This window comes from Somniosus microcephalus, chromosome 22, assembly GCF_052327205.1.
Source record: "Somniosus microcephalus isolate GS21.2 chromosome 22, FLI_Smic_1.0, whole genome shotgun sequence".
Lineage (NCBI taxonomy): Eukaryota > Metazoa > Chordata > Chondrichthyes > Squaliformes > Somniosidae > Somniosus > Somniosus microcephalus.
The window spans coordinates 11,482,609-11,503,296 of record NC_141008.1 but is presented as its reverse complement, the minus strand read 5'-3'; the positions used below and the strand labels follow the sequence as shown (position 1 = coordinate 11,503,296).

The 20,688-nt window shown below is 52.5% G+C and overlaps 1 protein-coding gene across 2 annotated transcripts in view; it reads left to right on the top strand.

The window, feature by feature from the left end:
* Positions 1-20,688, top strand: part of p2rx1 (purinergic receptor P2X, ligand-gated ion channel, 1) — a 112,452-nt gene that overhangs the window by 73,177 nt on the left and 18,587 nt on the right. For both annotated transcript variants that reach the window (XM_085964178.1, XM_085964179.1), the window contains exons 5-7: positions 10,319-10,415; positions 17,863-17,943; positions 18,041-18,182. In XM_085964178.1, coding sequence (XP_085820304.1) covers positions 10,319-10,415; positions 17,863-17,943; positions 18,041-18,182 — 320 coding nt within the window. The remainder of the gene's footprint in view (positions 1-10,318; positions 10,416-17,862; positions 17,944-18,040; positions 18,183-20,688) is intronic.

Here is a 20,688-nt window from a genome sequence, read left to right as displayed (position 1 = left end):
AGCCAGTGGAGAGGGTGCGCGTAGAGCCAGTGGAGGGGGTGAGCCTTGAGCCAGTGGAGAGGGTGAGCCTAGAGCCAGTGGAGGGGGTGAGCCTAGAGACAGTGGAGGGGGTGAGCCTAGAGCCAGTGGAGGGAGTGAGCCTAGAGCCAGTGGAGGGGGTGACCCTAGAGCCAGTGGAGAGGGTGAGCCTAGAGCCAGTGGAGGGGGTGAGCCTAGAGCCAGTGGAGAGGGTGAGCCTAGAGCCAGTGGAGGGAGTGAGCCTAGAGCCAGTGGAGGGGGTGAGTCTAGAGCCAGTGGAGGGGGTGAGCCTAGAGCCAGTGGAGGGGGTGAGCCTAGAGTCAGTGGAGGGGGTGAGCCTAGAGCCAGTGGAGGGGGTGAGCCGAGAGCCAGTGGAGGGGGGTGAGCCTAGAGCCAGTGGAGCGGGTGAGCCCAGAGCCAGTGGAGGGGTTGAGCCTAGAGCCAGTGGAGGGGGTGAGCCTAGAGCCAGTGGAGGGGGTGAGTCTAGAGCCAGTGGAGGGAGTGAGCCTAGAGCCAGTGGAGGGAGTGAGCCTAGAGCCAGTGGAGGGGGTGAGCCTAGAGACAGTGGAGGGGGTGAGTCTAGAGCCAGTGGAGGGGGTGAGCCTAGAGCCAGTGGAGGGGGTGAGCCTAGAGCCAGTGGAGGGAGTGAGCCTAGAGCCAGTGGAAGGAGTGAGCCTAGAGCCAGTGGAGGGGGTGAGCCTAGAGCCAGTGGAGAGGGTGAGCCTAGAGCCAGTGGAGGGGGTGAGCCTAGAGCCAGTGGAGGGGGTGAGCCTAGAGCCAGCGGAGAGGGTGCGCCTAGAGCCAGTGGAGAGGGTGAGCCTAGAGCCACTGGAGGGGGTGAGCCCAGAGCCAATGGAGAGGGTGAGCCTAGAGCCAGTGGAGGGGGTGAGCCTAGAGCCAGTGGAGAGGGTGCGCATAGAGCCAGTGGAGCAGGTGAGCCTAGAGCCAGTGGAGGGAGTGAGTCTAGAGCCAGTGGAGGGGGTGAGCCGAGAGCCAGTGGAGGGAGCAAGCCTAGAGCCAGTGGAGGGGGTGAGCCCAGAGACAGTGGAGGGGGTGAGCCTAGAGCCAGTGGAGGGGGTGAGCCCAGAGCCAGTGGAGGGGGTGAGCCTAGAGCCAGTGGAGGGGGTGAGCCTAGAGCCAGTGGAGGGGGTGAGCCTAGAGCCAGTGGAGAGGGTGAGCCTAGAGCCAGTGGAGGGGGTGAGCCTAGAGCCAGTGGAGGGGGTGAGCCTAGAGCCAGTGGAGGGGGTGAGCCTAGAGCCAGTGGAGGGGGTGAACCTAGAGCCAGTGGAGGGGGTGAGCCTAGAGCCAGTGGAGGGGGTGCGCCTAGAGCCAGTGGAGGGGGTGAGCCTAGAGCTAGTGGAGAGGGTGAGCCTAGAGCCAGTGGAGGGGGTGAGCCTAGAGCCAGTGGAGAGGGTGAGCCTAGAGCCACTGGAGGGGGTGAGCCCAGAGCCAATGGAGAGGGTGAGCCTAGAGCCAGTGGAGGGGGTGAGCCTAGAGCCAGTGGAGAGGGTGCGCATAGAGCCAGTGGAGCAGGTGAGCCTAGAGCCAGTGGAGGGAGTGAGTCTAGAGCCAGTGGAGGGGGTGAGCCGAGAGCCAGTGGAGGGAGCAAGCCTAGAGCCAGTGGAGGGGGTGAGCCCAGAGACAGTGGAGGGGGTGAGCCTAGAGCCAGTGGAGGGGGTGAGCCCAGAGCCAGTGGAGGGGGTGAGCCTAGAGCCAGTGGAGGGGGTGAGCCTAGAGCCAGTGGAGGGGGTGAGCCTAGAGCCAGTGGAGAGGGTGAGCCTAGAGCCAGTGGAGGGGGTGAGCCTAGAGCCAGTGGAGGGGGTGAGCCTAGAGCCAGTGGAGGGGGTGAGCCTAGAGCCAGTGGAGGGGGTGAACCTAGAGCCAGTGGAGGGGGTGAGCCTAGAGCCAGTGGAGAGGGTGAGCCTAGAGCCAGTGGAGGGGGTGAGCCTAGAGCCAGTGGAGGGGGTGAGCCTAGAGCCAGTGGAGGGGGTGAGCCTAGAGCCAGTGGAGGGGGTGAACCTAGAGCCAGTGGAGGGGGTGAGCCTAGAGCCAGTGGAGGGGGTGAGCCTAGAGCCAGTGGAGGGGGTGAGCCTAGAGCCAGTGGAGGGGGTGAACCTAGAGCCAGTGGAGGGGGTGAACCTAGAGCCAGTGGAGGGGGTGAGCCTAGAGCCAGTGGAGAGGGTGAGCCTAGAGCCAGTGGAGGGGGTGAGCCTAGAGCCAGTGGAGGGGGTGAGCCTAGAGCCAGTGGAGGGGGTGAGCCTAGAGCCAGTGGAGGGGGTGAACCTAGAGCCAGTGGAGGGGGTGAGCCTAGAGCCAGTGGAGGGGGTGCGCCTAGAGCCAGTGGAGGGGGTGAGCCTAGAGCTAGTGGAGAGGGTGAGCCTAGAGCCAGTGGAGGGGGTGAGCCTAGAGCCAGTGGAGAGGGTGAGCCTAGAGCCACTGGAGGGGGTGAGCCCAGAGCCAATGGAGAGGGTGAGCCTAGAGCCAGTGGAGGGGGTGAGCCTAGAGCCAGTGGAGAGGGTGCGCATAGAGCCAGTGGAGCAGGTGAGCCTAGAGCCAGTGGAGGGAGTGAGTCTAGAGCCAGTGGAGGGGGTGAGCCGAGAGCCAGTGGAGGGAGCAAGCCTAGAGCCAGTGGAGGGGGTGAGCCCAGAGACAGTGGAGGGGGTGAGCCTAGAGCCAGTGGAGGGGGTGAGCCCAGAGCCAGTGGAGGGGGTGAGCCTAGAGCCAGTGGAGGGGGTGAGCCTAGAGCCAGTGGAGGGGGTGAGCCTAGAGCCAGTGGAGAGGGTGAGCCTAGAGCCAGTGGAGGGGGTGAGCCTAGAGCCAGTGGAGGGGGTGAGCCTAGAGCCAGTGGAGGGGGTGAGCCTAGAGCCAGTGGAGGGGGTGAACCTAGAGCCAGTGGAGGGGGTGAGCCTAGAGCCAGTGGAGGGGGTGCGCCTAGAGCCAGTGGAGGGGGTGAGCCTAGAGCTAGTGGAGAGGGTGAGCCTAGAGCCAGTGGAGGGGGTGAGCCTAGAGCCAGTGGAGAGGGTGAGCCTAGAGCCAGTGGAGAGGGTGAGCCTAGAGCCAGTGGAGAGGGTGAGCCTAGAGCCAGTGGAGGGGGTGAGCCTAGAGCCAGTGGAGGGAGTAAGCCTAGAGCCAGTGGAGGGAATGTCTTCTTCACTGCCTGCTGCACCTGCATGCTTACCTTCAGCGACAGGTGCACAAGGACACCCAGGTCTCGTTGCACTTCCCCTTCTCCCAATCTATTGCCATTCAGATAATAATCTGCCTTCCTGGTTTTGCCACCAAAGTGGATAACCTCACATTTATCCACGTTATATTGCATCTGCCATGCTTTTGCCCAATCACCCAACCTGTCCAAATCATACTGGAGTTTCTCGGCATCCTCCTCACGGCACACACGCCCACCCAGCTTTCTGTCGTCTGTTTGAATGTTTGCCATTGCCTAACCACCATCAACCTTTTGAGTGACATTCCCCAATCAATCCTACCCAACTTGCGCCTCAGACCATCGTAGTTTCCTTTATTTAAATTTAGGACCCTAGTCTCTGATTCGGCTACTTCATTCTCCATCTTAATGAAGAATTTGATCATATTATGATCGCTCCGACCCAAGGGGCCTCATACAACAAGATTGCTAATTAATCCTTTCTCGTTACATAATACCCAGTCTAAGATGGCCTGATCTCTGGTTGGTTCCTCAACATATTGGTCCAGGAAACCATCCCTTAAACACTCCAGGAATTCCTCCTCCACAGTATTGTTACTAATTTGGTTAGCCCAATCTATATGTAGATTAAAGTCACCCATGATGACTACTGTGCCCTTATTGCATGCTTCTCTAATTTCCCTTTTAACGCCGTCTGCAACCTCCGCATTACTGTTTGGAGGTCTATATACCACTCCCACTAAAGTTTTCTGCCCCTTGGTATTTCTCAGTCCTACCCATACAGATTCCATATCATCAGAGCTAATATCCTTCCTTACAATTGTGTTAATCCCTTCTTTAACCAGCAATGCTACCCCACCTCCCTTTCCTTTTTGCCTATCTTTCCTGAATATTGAATACCCCTGGATGTTGAGTTCCCAGCCTTGGCCACCCTGGAGCCATGTTTCCGTAATCCCAATCAAATCATATTTGTTTACCTCTATTTGCGCAGCTAATTCATCCAACTTATTACGAATGCTCCTCGCATTAAGACACAAAGCCTTCATGCTTGTTTTTTTAACGAGGGTTAGCCTAGAGCCAGTGGAGCGGGTGAGCCTAGAGCCAGTGGAGGGGGTGAGCCTGGAGCCAGTGTAGGGGGGGTGAGCCTAGAGCCAGTGGAGGTGTGAGCCTAGAGCCAGTGGAGGGGGTTGAGCCTAGAGCCAGTGGAGGGGTGAGCCTAGAGCCAGTGTAGGGGGGTGAGCCTAGAGCCAGTGGAGGGGTGAGCCTAGAGCCAGTGGAGCGGGTGAGCCTAGAGCCAGTGGAGCGGGTGAGCCTAGAGCCAGTGGAGGGGGTGAGTCTTAAGCCGGTGGAGGGGGTGAGAGGGTGAGCGTAGAGCCAGTGGAGGGGGTGAGCCTAGAGCCAGTGGAGAGGGTGAGTGTAGAGCCAGTGGAGGAGGTGAGTCTAGAGGCAGTGGAGAGGGTGCGCGTAGAGCCAGTGGAGCGGGTGAGCCTGGAGCCAGTGGAGGGGGTCCTGGAGCCAGTGGAGGGAGTGTGCCTAGAACCACTGGAGAGGGTGAGTGTAGAGCCAGTGGAGCGGGTCCTGGAATATTACGCCCAGGAGCTGACCTAGCTCAAGAAGAAACTCCAGGCCCACATGTTTAGTGGATTTGGATCAAATGGATAATTGAACCAAAACCACTTTGTAGCGACCCTAAGCGTGTAGTGTGAATGCACCGTAAGTGGCCTCAGTGAAACCAACTCACTGTGTGGCTCGGCAAGCAACAAGGACAAGGCAAAAAATACAGACTCCGAGCTGCAAATTCTTCTAATATTACCGTGACTGGAAAGGATGTAGTAACAGTTGAGAGGGGGTTGGTTTAGAGGATCAGATCATCGACACTGGGACGATACGCTATCTAGAATTTCTAAGTGTAACCCTGGTTAGAAGTCTTGCGATTGGTGCAGCTTAAAATGAGTCATGAGCTTATGCTATCTGCAAGGAACAGCACTGGGCAACAGTACATTGTGGTTTCTGGTCGGTAACTATGACAAGGCCAGCAGAGTGATGCAATGCAGTTTAAACAGATATTTTATACCACACACAGGCAGAGAACAATTCTTTCCTCAAGGGAGAAAGACATTCATCATCAACATACAGTGAAGTGTTTGGTCAAAAAAGGAGAAAACGATATCCAAATTTTCCTCATTAGTAAAGATGAACATTCATAAACTGTTGCGTCCTGGCATCCAGCGTTATTCATACAACAGGGTGAAGGGAGGGGGAGTTAGAAATTAAAGGGCCTCCTAGCTGATTGGGTACTATAGTGTAGTCATTATTTTACTGGACTAATAATCCACAGAACATGAGTTCGAATCCCACCATAAATGCAAGTTTTTCTTTCTATTTGTTCCAGTTATTTTTGAAGTCTGACTAATCCAGTTGAATTTTTTGAGGCGGTGATTAGAATAGTAGATGGGGGAGTGTCTTTGGATGTTTTCTATATGGACTTACAGGAGGCATTTGACAAGGTTCTGCACAAGAGATTACTAGCAAAAATGACAGTGCCTGGATTTGACCTTGTGATATGGGTTGGTAATTGTTTGGGAGGTAGGGGTAAAGGAAGCGTTCTCTGACTGGCGGGATGTGACTAGTGGTGATCCCCAGGGACCTGTACTGGAGCCTCAGCTTTTCACCATATATACCCAATGGCTTGGATAAAGGAATAGAGAGCTGTATATCCAAGGTTGTAGATGACACTAATTAAGCAGACAATTAGTTGTGTAGATGGGAGGAGGAAGTTAAAAGGGACATAGTGAGTGGGCCAAAGTATGGCAAATGGAGTTCAATTTGGGAATTGTGAGGTCATCCACTTTGGATCCAAGAAAGGTAAATCAGAATATTTTCTTAATGGTGAGAGACTAGGGCCTAGAAATTCAGTATAGCCACGTTCGGGGCGCTAAAGTCGGGCGGCCGCTAAAGTTTGCGCCCGGCGCAAGTTTGCGCCACCTTCGCCGATATTCAGTCGCATCGCCCCAAGAGGTTGCTGCTGCGCTAAAACAGGCGATGCACGACTATCATTAGGCGCTAAGCCGGCGGTCCGGGGCGATACCCCCGAGGGCGGGCGCAGTGCAGGTGCGGCGAGTTGCTGATTGACGGCAGACACTCTGGCGCCGGTCAGCTCTTAAAGGGGGAGGGTGGACTTGTCTGGCTGCCATGCCCTGCGCACTGCAGCCCTGAAGCAAGGCCTGACCAATGCTGGTTCATCAGTTCTACGCCCTGGACCATGGTGAAGCCCGCTATTCTTCCAAATCCCATTGTACGCTCTTGCTGCTTGTCCAGGGTCATGGGGAAGGAGATGTACTGACGTCTCCTTCTGAAAAGGGCATTGTTCACCTGTCGGATGCAGCAATGTACCGCGAACTGGGAGATGTTGGCAATGTCCCCAGTAGCGGATTGGAAGGAGCCGGTGGCATAGAAGTTGAGAGCCACCGTCACCTTCACTGCCACCGACAGAGACGTCCTGCTCCTCAGATGTGGCTGCAGATCACCGCCAAGCAGGTGGCAGATCTCAGTGACCACCGCCCTTCGGAATCGCAGCCTCCGAACACACTGCTCATCAGACATGTTCAGATAGGAGAACTGCTGGCGGTATACCCTGGGTGGGTAAGGCCTCCTGTGCCGACACCTGTTGGCCCTTCTCCGTCTGGCCATGACTGGCACTCTCTCACGGCGTCTCTGATCCCTTTGAATGCAATGCAGAAAGCCAACGTTTCCACCCATTGTAGCCCCCATTACAGTATATGTGGCGACTCAAGGCTATGGCACTGAAAGTGAAATCCAAGTGCAAAGCCCTGGCCTGAAGCCAGAAGTACCTGTGCAAGCGCTGAGTTAAAGCAGAAAGCTCTCTGCCTTTGTCTCTCACACAGAAGGATTGGCACAAAATGGCTGTCACTTATAATGCAGGAGGAGTCCCCTTTAAATAGCGCCCCCCACACCCCGCAGCGACTGGGAACCGTTCCCCTCTACCAGTCGCTGGGGGCGCCAGGCACAAAGAAGGGCGGCACCACTGAAGTTCCGGTTTGGGGCGCACAAAGGACGTTGCACGATGAAATGACGTCAGGATCTGCGCGCGCAGCTGAGCGCGCGCAAAGACTTTGCGCCGACGCTAAATCTCTAGTGAAGTTGAGGAGAGGCGCAGATCGCGCTGCGCCCGGCCGCTAGCCGCTAGCCGCCTAGCGCCCAACATCTCCTCCTCCTAAGGCGCTACCGGCTGGCGCAAGCAATTGAATTTCTAGGCCTAGGAGCTGTGCAGGAGCAAATGTAAGCGATTTAGGTGTCTAGTGTCAGCTGTGGCTCAGTTGGTAGCAACACTTGCCTGAGTCAGACGATTATGGGTTCAAGTCCCCACGCCAGAGACTTGAGTACAAAAATCTAGGCTGACACTCCAGTGCAGTGCTGAGGGAGTGCTGCACCATCTGTGTTGTAACCATTTTATGATTCTATGTGTAGTCACTGTTGTGATAATGACCAGATAATCTGTTTTTTAAGTGATTGTGATTGAGGGATAAATATTGGCCAGGACCCCAGGGAGAACTACCTTGCTCTTCATTGAAAAGTGTCAGCTATCTGGTGGATGTAAAAGATCCCAAGACACTTTTTCAACAAAGAGCAAAGTAGTTCTCTTCCCTTCCAATGGGCGGAAGAGACCTCCCCAGGAGACAACACAGCCTGGTTGCACATTGCACAGGAGGACACAAGCAGGGTTGTTGTCAGGAGGACCAGGCTGCAGTGGCGCAAACCTTTCAATTATCTCAGTAGATCACAAAGCATTACTGCAAAGCCACACTCAGCCTCATCCTGCTGTGCCACTCATCACATCCCCATCACTCTGCCTTCCCTACCCTACTCCTGCACATCCTTACTCACACCAACTTACCCTGCACCTCCACCCATCCCTCTTTATCTACATCATCACTTCCCCATCTCGCTAGCCATCCCTCACACTCACCCTCATCCTAGTCCAATCATATCAACCAACAACACACAAGGGTAGACACTTGTGTGTTTTAGCCAATGTTCATGTAAAGCTTCTGTTAATGTGCTGTTAAACATTGAAATCTCTATTTTCAACACTTTGCATTCTTGGATAGATTTGTGTGCACCTTTGGAAGTGGCTTAGTGAGTTGCAGTGAATGGTGAGACATAACGGTACCCCCCACAATGGTCATAAGTGTGAAAGGAATGGCTTGGGCATTGTAGGGATGATTTATGTTGTTGGTGTGGTGCCAACCTGGCACATCATGTGGCAGCCAGGGTGTACAATGTCAAGTGAAGTAAATCTGGCCATGGTGAGGCCATACCTGGCGTCCCGGGCAGCAATGTGGTTGGGTGCTGATGGCCTCAGTCCTGTGTAGCATCAAGTGATTGCAGAGAAGGTTGGTGTTGTTGTTGGTGCTGCTGGTCTCCCTGGTGATGCTGGTGTTGCGGCTGATCGTGGCCAGATTCTGAGGACCAAGGTGAGAGAGTATAAACTGTACCCATGCTGATGAAATAGATGGCAGGTGAAGCTGAGATAACAGAAGCGATCTGTCAGTGGTGAGAGAGGTTGTTCCAATGAGGTGACACTGGATAGAGAGTTTACTTCAAACACTTGCAACCTGCATAAAGCTCAATCTGTCTTCCAAATGCAGTAAGCAACAGCTTCTGAGCTTGGAAAGTGAACAGCTGTGAGATGGGAGCTTTTATAGCACATTTCAAACTGTCAAGTAATGAGATGATTCCATGGCCACTCAACTCACGCCCAGCTTAACAGACGTGATCCCTGAGCAGCGTGGACCCCGTTGGCGAGCTGGTAAATTCTAAAGGTGAGCTCAAAATTGTTGTTAATCCTATTAACAAGGTCATAATGACCTGAATTGCCTCCCCCGCCGTGGCCTGTCGGGTCTGCTCAGCGCTGACAGACCCGACATTTGGTAAAGGAACGTGGCAGCAGGTTGACAGCGGGGTCTCGACCCGCTGTCAAAAAAAACCACTTTCCCACCTGACCCACCACAGATTCCACCTGCTGACCCCCCGGAAAATTGCCCCGAAAGAGACTCAATGTTAAAGTTAGAGCTCGGCCGTTCAGGAGTGAAATCAGAAAGCATTTTTTCACACAAAGGGTAGAGGAAATCTGGAACTCACTTCCCAAAAGAGCTGTAGGTGCTGGGGGTCAACTGAAATATTCAAGACTGAGGTTGATATAATTTAGTTAGGTAAGGGTAGCAATGGATGTGGATCAAATGGATAATTGAATGGTGGAATGGGTTCGAGGGGCTGAATGTCCTGCTCCTGTTCCTATGTTCCTAGAGGATAAAGGCCAATCACCCAGGCTGTTCTCATGCACTGCTTCATGGCCAGCAGAAGGCCAACATTGGGAGTAGGATTGGTGCAGAATATGGGGGACTCCATTTGCAATGTAGACATTCAGCAGCTAGCAATTGTTATCCATACATAGGCCTCTAATATTCCATGGGCTGTGATCCTGGCCGGCCATGTTGGGCTCGGCCCGAGAGAGCCATTTTACAAGCATCTCCGGCACCCGCCCAGCCCATACCCATGGGCCTTTGTTCTATCTGGGGGTAGGAAGGATTTACCCTGCCTCTATTGCTCCCCCACCAATCCTGCACTACTCTGATCAGCCCCTCGTACAAGTCAAGGGGTGCAATAGAGGCCAATTGCCTTCTCTGGACCGCACTGGCGGGACCCACATATGCCCTGGTGGAGGTCAGTTCCCCACAGTACTGGCCACCACGACTACTCTGGGCCATCTTCCAGGGCCAGGTGTGGGAGCTAACACCTCAAGGAGTCTTCGCCACCATTTGACTTTGTAACGGGAAAACAGAAGTTCCACGAGGAAATTCCCGGACACACAGGAGACCACCATAACCATTTCTCCGCCGTTTCCCTTGGAGATCAGCCAGTCTCCCACCAGAGATACAGAGCAAGACCAGAAACCCCCCACAAGGGCTGAGAGTGTTAAATTACACATTGTGCTAAAAATGGAGAGAAATATGAAAATTATTGAGATTTAAGGGGAAAATAGATAAATGTAACATGATGCCAAGAACACAACATATGCTCTTTTACTGAAATTCTTGATATTTTTGACCTTATCAGGCATAATGAATGGGAAATGTCGAAACAACAATGAAGGCAACAAGACGTGTGAAATCTTTGGCTGGTGTCCCGCTGAAAATGACCAGAACGTTTCAAAGTAAGGATCCGTATCTGATTCCAGGCCTAGCAACCCTTGTGTAGCGCCCAAGAGAGAATGATTCTGTTGGCGTCTAAACCATATCCAACTTCTTCTTGTTTACAGCATGCCAAAGAAATTTAAAGTAAAGAAACAATTTGTGGTGAGACCATTCTGAGCTTTTCAAATGATGACACCTCTTGATCCTGTGTACAGACAAGTTTAAACATTCACTCCCTCCACCACCGGCGCACCGTGGCTGCAGTGTGTACCATCCACAAGATGCACTGCAGCAACTCGCCAAGGCTTCTTCAGCAGCACCTCCCAAACCCGCGACCTCTTCCACCTAGACACTGCCCCTGGTGACTACGTGTGCAGGAAATGCATCCATCTGCAGCTATTAGCAGACCGCATTGAGGAGCTGGAGCTGCGGGTGGATGGGTTGTGGAGCATTCACGAGGCTGAGAAGTTCGTGGATAGCACGTTTAGTGAGTTGGTCACACCGCAGGGAAGGGCTGCACAGGAAGAAAGGAAATGGGTGACCACCAGGCGGAGCAATAGAAGTAGGCAGGTAGTGCAGGAAACCCCTGTGACCATTCCCCTCTCAAACAAGTATACCGTTTTGGATACTGTTGGGGGGAATGACTCACCAGGGGAAGGCAGCAGCAGCCAGCTTCCTGGCACTGGGGCCGCTCCTGCTGCCCAGGAGGGGAGGAAAAAGAGTGGGAGAGCAATAGTCGTAGGGGATTCTATAGTAAGGGGAACAGATAGGCGTTTCTGTGGCCGTAGACGTGAATCCAGGATGGTTTGTTGCCTCCCTGGTGCCAGGGTCAAGGATGTCACTGAGCGGCTGCAGGGCATTCTGGAGGGGGAGGGTGAACAGCCAGAGGTCGTGGTCCACATTGGTACCAACGACATAGGTAAAAAGAGGGATGAGGTCCTGCAGCAAGAATTTAGGGAGCTAGGGGCAAGATTAAGGAGCAGGACCTCAAAGGTTGTAATCTCTGGATTACTCCCGGTGCCACGTGCTAGTGAGTATAGGAATAGGAGGATAGAACAGATGAATGCATGGCTAAAGGGATGGTGCAGGAGGGAGGGCTTTAGTTTCCTGGATCACTGGGTCTGCTTCTGGGAAAGGTGGGACTTGTACAAGTCGGACGGTTTACACCTGAACCAGAGGGGAACCAATATCCTTGCGGGGAGGTTTGCTAGCACTGCTGGGGGGGGTTTAAACTAATTCGGCAGGGGGATGGGATACAGAGTGGAGCTATAGTAGGGGGTGGTGTACAGCCAAATAAGGAGGAAAAAACAAGTCAGCAGGGAAGGCAGAGCAAAGATGTGAAGGCAAAAGGGAATATGGCAGGGCTGGAAGGCATTTATTTTAATGCAAGGAGTCTTGCAAATAAGGTGGATGAACTGAAGTTGTTGTTGAACACATGGGAGTACGATATTGTTGCTATCACGGAGACATGGTTGAGGGAGGGTCAGGACTGGCAGCTAAATATTCCGGGGTACAGAATCTTCAGGCGAGACAGAGGGGGGTGTAAAAGGGGAGGGGGTGTTGCAATATTAATTAAGGAGTCTATTACTGCAGTAAGGAGGGATGATATATTAGCGGGTTCCTCTAATGAGGCCATATGGGTAGAACTTAAAAACAAAAAGGGGTCAAGCACCTTGCTGGGAGTGTACTATAGGCCCCCAAACAGTCAGGGGGAGATAGAGGAACAGATATGCAGGCAGATATCAGAAAAGTGTGAAAATAATAGGGTAGTAATAGTGGGGGATTTCAACTTCCCCAATATAAATTGGGATAGTCAGAGTGTGAAAGGCTTGGAGGGAGCAGAATTCTTAAAGTGCATCCAGGAAAGCTTTTTGAGCCAACATGTAGAAAGTCCTACAAGAGAGGGGGCGGTACTGGACCTAATTCTAGGGAATGTAGCCGGGCAGGTGGTGGAAGTGTCTGTAGGAGAGCATTTTGGCGATAGTGACCACAATTCGGTGAGATTTAAGGTGGTCATGGAAAAAGACAAAGACGGCCCGGAAATCAGGGTTCTAAATTGGGGGAAGGCCGATTTTAATAAGATAAGACAGGATCTGGCAAAAGTGGACTGGGAGCAGCTACTTATAGGAAAATCCACATCAAAACAGTGGGAGGCTTTCAGAAGGGAAATAGAGAGAGTACAACACCAACATGTTCCTGTAAAGGTCAAGGGTGGGACCAACAAGCAAAGGGAACCTTGGATGACAAAGGATATACAAAAATGCATTAGGAAAAAAAGGGGGGCTTTTGGCAGTTACAAAAGACAAAAGACGGTGGAAGCCCTAGAGGAGTATAGGAGGTGCAGGGGCATACTTAAAAAGGAAATGAGGAGGGCGAGGAGGGGCCATGAAATAACACTGGCGAGCAAAATAAAGGAAAATCCTAAGATGTTTTATAAGTATATTAAGGGCAAGAGGATAACCAGGGAAAGGGTAGGGCCCATTAGGGACCAAAGTGGCAAGCTGTGTGTAGAGCCAGATGAAGTAGGTGGGGTTTTAAATGAATTTTTTGCCTCAGTGTTCACTATGGAGAAAGACGATGTAGATATAGAAGTCGGGCAAGGGGACTGTGACATACTTGAACATATTAGCATCGAGAGGGAGGAGGTACTAGCGGTTTTAGCAGGCCAAAAAGTGGATAAATCCCCAGGCCCGGACGAGATGTATCCCAGGCTGTTGTGTGAGGCAAAGAAGGAGATTGCAGGGGCTCTGACACAAATTTTCAGAACCTCTCTGGCCACAGGGGATGTACCAGAGGACTGGAGAACAGCTAATGTAGTACCATTATTCAAGAAGGGTAGCAGGGATAAACCAGGGAATTACAGGCCAGTGAGCCTAACATCTGTGGTAGGGAAATTATTGGAAAAAATTCTGAGGGACAAAATTAGTCTCCACTTGGAGAGGCAAGGATTAATCGGGGATAGTCAGCATGGCTTTGTCAAGGGTAAATCATGTCTGACCAATCTGATTGAATTTTTCGAGGGGGTGACTAGGTGTGTGGATGAGGGAAATGCTGTGGATGTGGTTTACATGGACTTCAGTAAAGCTTTTGACAAGGTCCCGCATAGGAGACTGGTCAAGAAGGTAAGAGCCCATGGGATCCAGGGGGCCTTGGCGCGTTGGATCCTAAACTGGCTGAGTGGCAGGAGGCAGAGGGTGATGGTCGAAGGTTGCTTTTGTGACTGGAAGCCTGTGTCCAGTGGGGTACCTCAGGGATCGGTGCTGGGTCCCTTGCTGTTTGTGATCTACATAAATGATTTGGATGAGAATGTAAAGGGTATGATTAGTAAGTTCGCGGATGACACGAAAATTGGTGGGGTGGTAAATTGCGAGGAGGAAAGCCTCAGGCTACAGGACAATATTAACGGGTTGGTCAGATGGGCGGAAAAGTGGCAAATGGAATTTAACCCGGAAAAGTGCGAGGTGATGCATTTTGGACGGACAAATAAGGCAAGGGAATACACAATGAGTGGTAGGACCCTAGGAAGTACAGAGGGTCAGAGGGACCTTGGTGTACATGTACATAATTCCCTGAAGGCAGCGGAACAGGTAGATAAGGTGGTTAAAAAGGCTTATGGGATACTTGCCTTCATTAGCCGAGGCATAGAATATAAGAGCAGGGAGGTTATGATGGAGCTGTACAAAACGCTGGTGAGGCCACAGCTGGAGTACTGTGTGCAGTTCTGGTCGCCTCACTATAGGAAGGATGTGATTGCTTTGGAGAGGGTGCAGAGAAGATTCACCAGGATGTTACCTGGGATGGAGCGCCTCAGCTATGAAGAGAGACTGGACAGGCTGGGATTGTTTTCCTTGGAGCAAAGAAGGCTGAGGGGGGACCTGATTGAGGTGTACAAAATGATGAGGGGCATAGATAGGGTAGATAAAGAGGAACTTTTCCCCTTAGTAGGGGGGTCAATAACAAGGGGGCACAGATTCAGGGTAAGGGGCAGGAGATTTAGGGGGGATTTGAGGAGGAACTTTTTCACCCAGAGGGTGGTTGGAAGCTGGAACTCACTGCCTGAAAGGGTGGTAGAGGCAGGAACCCTCACAACATTCAAGAAGCATTTGGATGAGCACTTGAAATGCCATTGCATACAAGGCTATGGACCAAATGCTGGAAAATGGGATTAGACTGGACAGGGAGGGATGGGCGGCGCAGACACGATGGGCCGAAGGGCCTCTTTCTGTGCTGTAAAACTCTATGACTCTATGACTCTATGACTCTAGAAGGACAAGGGCAGCAGGCACATGGGAACACCACCACCTTCAAGTTCCCCTCCAAGCCACACACCATCCTGACTTAGAAATATATCGCCGTTCCTTCATTGTCACTGGGTCAAAATCCTGGAACTCCCTCCCTAACAGCACTGTGGGAGCACCTTCACCACACGGACTGCAGCGGTTCAAGAAGGCGGCTCACCACCACCTTCTCAAGGGCAACTAGGGATGGGCAATAAATGCTGGCTTTGCCAGAGACGCCCACATCCCGAAGAATGATTTTAATAAAACAGTGCCAGAGAGTAGGCACTTGGTCTGTTGGCTGCTTTTAGACCTCTCTAGCTCACCGCTGATTTATATATATGTAGTCCAGGGGGAGGAGAAATATTCTTATCTCTGCTCTTTGAGTGATATTGCCGATAGTTACTCTGCATCCAGGGCCATCCATGAGCCCAGAGCTGTCCTTTCAGTGAGGAGACTCTAAATTTTCAGTGAGATTCCGATCCCATTGATAGTCTAGCTGCAATTCTGCATTTCATGTGAAGTTGCAATAGACTGGCACAGATGGTCAAGTTTCTAAATCAAAAACAGAACATGCTGGAGACACTCAGCAAGTCAGGCAGCATCTGTCGAGCTTACATAAGGCAGATACAAAACCTCACCTCAGAACTGAAAGATATATTACAGCTGAACAGCATTTATGAAGGAAAGGAACAAGAGAAGTGGGAAAAAATCACACACACTCACATATACACACACTCACACTCACACACTCACACACACACACTCACACACACTCACATATACTCACACTCACACACACACTCACACACACTCGCACACACACGCACACACACGCACACACACTCACACACACACACACACTCACACACACGCACACACACACGCTCACACACGCTCACACACTCACACACACACGTTCACATATAGTCACACTCACACACTCTCACACACGCTCACACACACACTCACACACACATTCATTCACACACACACACACTCACACACAAACACGCTCACACACGCTGACACTCAGACTCACTCACACAAATACACACTCACACTTACACAAGCTCACGCTCACTCACACACACTCATACACACACGCGCACTCGTGCTCACACACACATGCTCACACTCATTCACTTCCACACACACGCGCTCACACTCACATACACTCTCACTCACACACGCACATGCTCACACTCACACATGCTGACACTCACACTGACACTCACTCACACTGGCACAAATACATGCTCACACTTACACATGCTCACACTCACTCACACACACTCATACACTCATACACACGCTCAGACATACACGGTCACACTCACACTCACACATGTGCTCACACACACACTCACACACACTCACTCACGCCCACGCACATACGCTCATACATGCTCACACTCACACAAGCTCACACTCACATACTCATTCACATACACACACTCACTCACACACTCATGCTCACACACACTCAAGCTCACACACACATATGCTCATACATGCTCACACTCACACAAGCTCACTCTCACACTCACACTCATTCACACACACTCATACATGTTCACACTCACACATGCTCACTCACACTCACACTCATTCACACACACATTCACACTCACACACACTCACTCACATTCACACTCACTCACACTCACTCATACACTGAGGAAGTGTATATACCTGGAATCCCAACTGCCGAGCCTGCTGAGTGTCTCTAGCCTTTTTGGTTTTTGTTTCAGATTTGCAATATTTTAAGGGGGAGAGATTTGCAGCAGCAATTACTAACTTCTACAAATGCACTGTGGTTATGGTGGAGGAGGGAGACACACATCTGATCCTGAGGTGTTATCCCTCGGGTCATGATTTACGTGGGGATTGTACCCGCTAGAGCTGGTGGGGTCAGCGGGTCAGCACGTCTTCTGCATGGGGCTGGCAGGGGGCTGTGGTGCTATGGGTAGATTTTGGATATCCACCTGCCCTATGCTGCTTGAAACTCTAGTGCTCACCAGCTTTCCCGAGGAAGGGGTGTACCCGCTTCCCCCTCCCTGGGCAACACTTTCTGTGGTCTCTTCAGCCCCCTTGCAAAATATCCTTTGTCCATCTTCACAGACCCAGGTTGTTTCATTGGCCTGGACCGGCCACACCCTTCTGGAGGCCTGTGTGCTTCACTGTCGCGGCCTACGGCATGTGCCTTATGGGCCGAGGCTTAGAAACACTCACCGTGCGGGTCATGACCTTTTGGTGAGCCGTTATAGAATGATACAGCACAGAAGGAGGCCATTCTGCCCATCGTGACTATACCGGGTCTTTGAAAGCACTGTCCAATTAGTCCCACTCACCTGCTCTTTCCCGAAAGCCCTGCAATTGTTTTCCTTCTCAAGTATCTATTTAATTCCCTCCACCACCCTTTCAGGCAGTGCATTCCAGATCACAACAACTTGCTGTGTAAAAAAAAACGTTCTCCACATCTCCTCCCCGGTTCTTTTGCCAATTATCTTAAATCTGTGTCCTCTGGTTACCGACCCACCCGACTGTGGATACAGATTCTCCTTATTTCCCGTCCCTTGTGCATCCCCGATTGTCATCGCTCCACCGTGGGCGGCCGTGCCTTCAGCTGCCTGGGCCCTACGCTCTGGAATTCCCTCCCTAAACCTCTCCGCCTCTCGCTTCAGGCATCACGACTGTGTGGGGCAGGCTCGATGGAGCGAGTGGTCTTTTCCTGCCCCGCATTTTCACATGTTCGTATGTGGATTTATGGAATAGAAACTGGACTGAATAACGACATTTGAGCTGCTGTACATAGTGTTCAGATCTTCTTTGCACTTTTTAATTTACACTATGGGTAGGTTTTTAATTACCATTCTCACCGATGATGTGTTCGTAGGTTTAACTGGTAAATTACATTAGCAGTGGGGACCCTGGGGGTAATTTGAACTTCGGGCGACAGTGTAAAATGGACGATTCAGCCGCCCATTAAACATCTCTCCTGATTCCCATTGCTATTGAAGCGAGTGAAACGGATAATTGGACGTTGTGGTATTACCCGTTTTACATTATAACCCAAAGACAAATTAGCCCCACTGATTATAATTGTTGACATGGCGGGGGCAAGTCATGTTGTTTTAGGCAGTTCATCCCTAATACTGAATGCAGACACCTTCTCTCCTTCTCTTAGTCCACCTTTGTTGATGGTAGCAGAAAACTTCACCATTTTTATCAAGAACGCTATCACGTTCACAGCCTTTGGTGTTTCAAGGTACGTCTGGGAATGTTATAGTTTTACTCACAGTTTTGAAGCCAGTTGTTAGAAAGAAAAATGCACTTTTAGCTTTACTAAAAGCACTGTTTTCTAGGCGGAATATAGTGGAATCTGTAACAAAATCACATCTGAAAGATTGCACCTACCATAAGGTCCATGACCCTCTGTGCCCCGTGTTTCGTGTGGGATACATTGTTGAAGAAATTAAAGAGAACTTCTCCACCTTGGCATACAAAGTAAGTCTGGGCTCTAACCAGGTCTAACCAGGGCACTCTCGAACCAGGGCACTCTCGAACCAGGGCACTCTCGAACCAGGGCACTCTCGAACCAGGGCACTCTCTAACCAGAGCACTCTCGAACCAGGGCACTCTCGAACCAGGGCACTCTCGAACCAGGGCACTCTCGAACCAGGGCACTCTCGAACCAGGGCACTCTCGAACCAGGGCACTGTCTAACCAGGGCACTCTCTAACCAGGGCACTCTTGAACCAGGGCACTCTCGAACCAGGGCACACTTGAACCAGAGCACTCTCGAACCAGGGCACTGGCTAACCAGGGCACTCTCGAACCAGGGCACTGTCTAACCAGGGCACTCTCTAACCAGGGCACTCTTGAACCAGGGCACTCTCGAACCAGGGCACTCTCGAACCAGGGCACTCTCGAACCAGGGCACTGTCTAACCAGGGCACTCTCTAACCAGGGCACTCTTGAACCAGGGCACTCTCGAACCAGGGCACACTTGAACCAGAGCACTCTCGAACCAGGGCACTCTCGAACCAGAGCACTCTCGAACCAGGGCACTCTCGAACCAGCGCACTCTCGAACCAGAGCACTCTCGAACCAGAGCACTCTCGAACCAGAGCACTCTCGAACCAGGTCACTGTCTAACCAGGGCACTCTCGAACCAGGGCACTCTCGAACCAGGGCACTCTCGAACCAGGGCACTCTCGAACCAGAGCACTCTCGAACCAGGGCGCTCTCGAACCAGGGCGCTCTCGAACCAGGGCACTCTCGAACCAGGGCACTCTCGAACCAGGGCACTCTCGAACCAGGGCACTCTCGAACCAGGGCACTCTTGATCCAGCGCACTCTCTAACCAGGGCACTCTCTAACCAGGGCACTCTCTAACCAGGGCACTCTCTAACCAGGGCACTCTCTAACCAGGGCACACTTGAACCAGGGCACTCTCGAACCAGGGCACTCTCGAACCAGGGCACTCTCGAACCAGGTCACTGTCTAACCAGGGCACTCTCGAACCAGGGCACTCTCTAACCAGGTCACTGTCTAACCAGGGCACTCTCGAACCAGGGCACTCTCTAACCAGGACACTCTCGAACCAGAGCACTCTCGAACCAGGGCACTCTCGAACCAGGTCACTGTCGAACCAGGGCACTCTCGAACCAGGGCACTCTCTAACCAGGGCACTCTCTAACCAGGTCACTGTCTAACCAGGGCACTCTCGAACCAGGGCACTCTCTAACCAGGGCACTCTCGAACCAGAGCGCTCTCTAACCAGGGCACTCTCGAACCAGGTCACTGTCTAACCAGGGCACTCTCGAACCAGGGCACTCTCGAACCAGCGCACTCTCTAACCAGGGCACTCTCTAACCAGGGCGCTCTCTAACCAGGGCACTCTCTAACCAGGGCACTCTCTAACCAGGGCACACTTGAACCAGGGCACTCTCGAACCAGGGCACTCTCGAACCAGGGCACTCTCGAACCAGGTCACTGTCTAACCAGGGCACTCTCGAACCAGGGCACTCTCTAACCAGGGCACTCTCTAACCAGGGCACTCTCTAACCAGGTCACTGTCTAACCAGGGCACGCTCGAACCAGGGCACTCTCTAACCAGGACACTCTCGAACCAGAGCACTCTCGAACCAGGTCACTGTCTAACCAGGGCACTCTCGAACCAGGGCACTCTCGAACCAGGGCACTCTCTAACCAGGGCACTCTCACACCAGAGCACTCTCGAACCAGGGCACTCCCGAACCAGGGCACTCTCGAACCAGGGCACTCTCGAACCAGGGCACTCTCGAACCAGCGCACTCTCTAACCAGGGCACTCTCTAACCAGGGCACTCTCTAACCAGGGCACACTTGAACCAGGGCACTCTCTAACCAGGGCACTCTCTAACCAGGGCACTCTCGAACCAGCGCACTCTCTAACCAGCGGACTCTCTAACCAGGGCACTCTCTAACCAGGGCACTCTCTAACCAGGGCACTCTCTAACCAGGGCACACTTGAACCAGGGCACTCTCGAACCAGGGCACTCTCGAACCAGGGCACACTTGAACCAGGGCATTCTCTAACCAGGGCACTCTTGAACCAGGGCACTCTCTAACCAGGGCACTCTCGAACCAGGGCACTCTCGAACCAGGGCACTCTCTAACCAGGGCACTCTTGAACCAGGGCACTCTCTAACCAGGGCACTCTCGAACCAGGGCACTCTCTAACCAGGGCACACTTGAACCAGGGCACTCTTGAACCAGGGCACTCTCTAACCAGGGCACTCTCTAACCAGGGCACACTTGAACCAGGGCACTCTCGAACCAGGGCACTCTCTAACCAGGGCATTCTCTAACCAGGGCACTCTTGAACCAGGGCGCTCTCTAACCAGCAGACTCTCTAACCAGGGCACTCTCTAACCAGGGCACTCTCTAACCAGGGCACTCTTGAACCAGGGCACTCTCTAACCAGGGCACACTTGAACCAGGGCACTCTCGAACCAGGGCACTCTCGA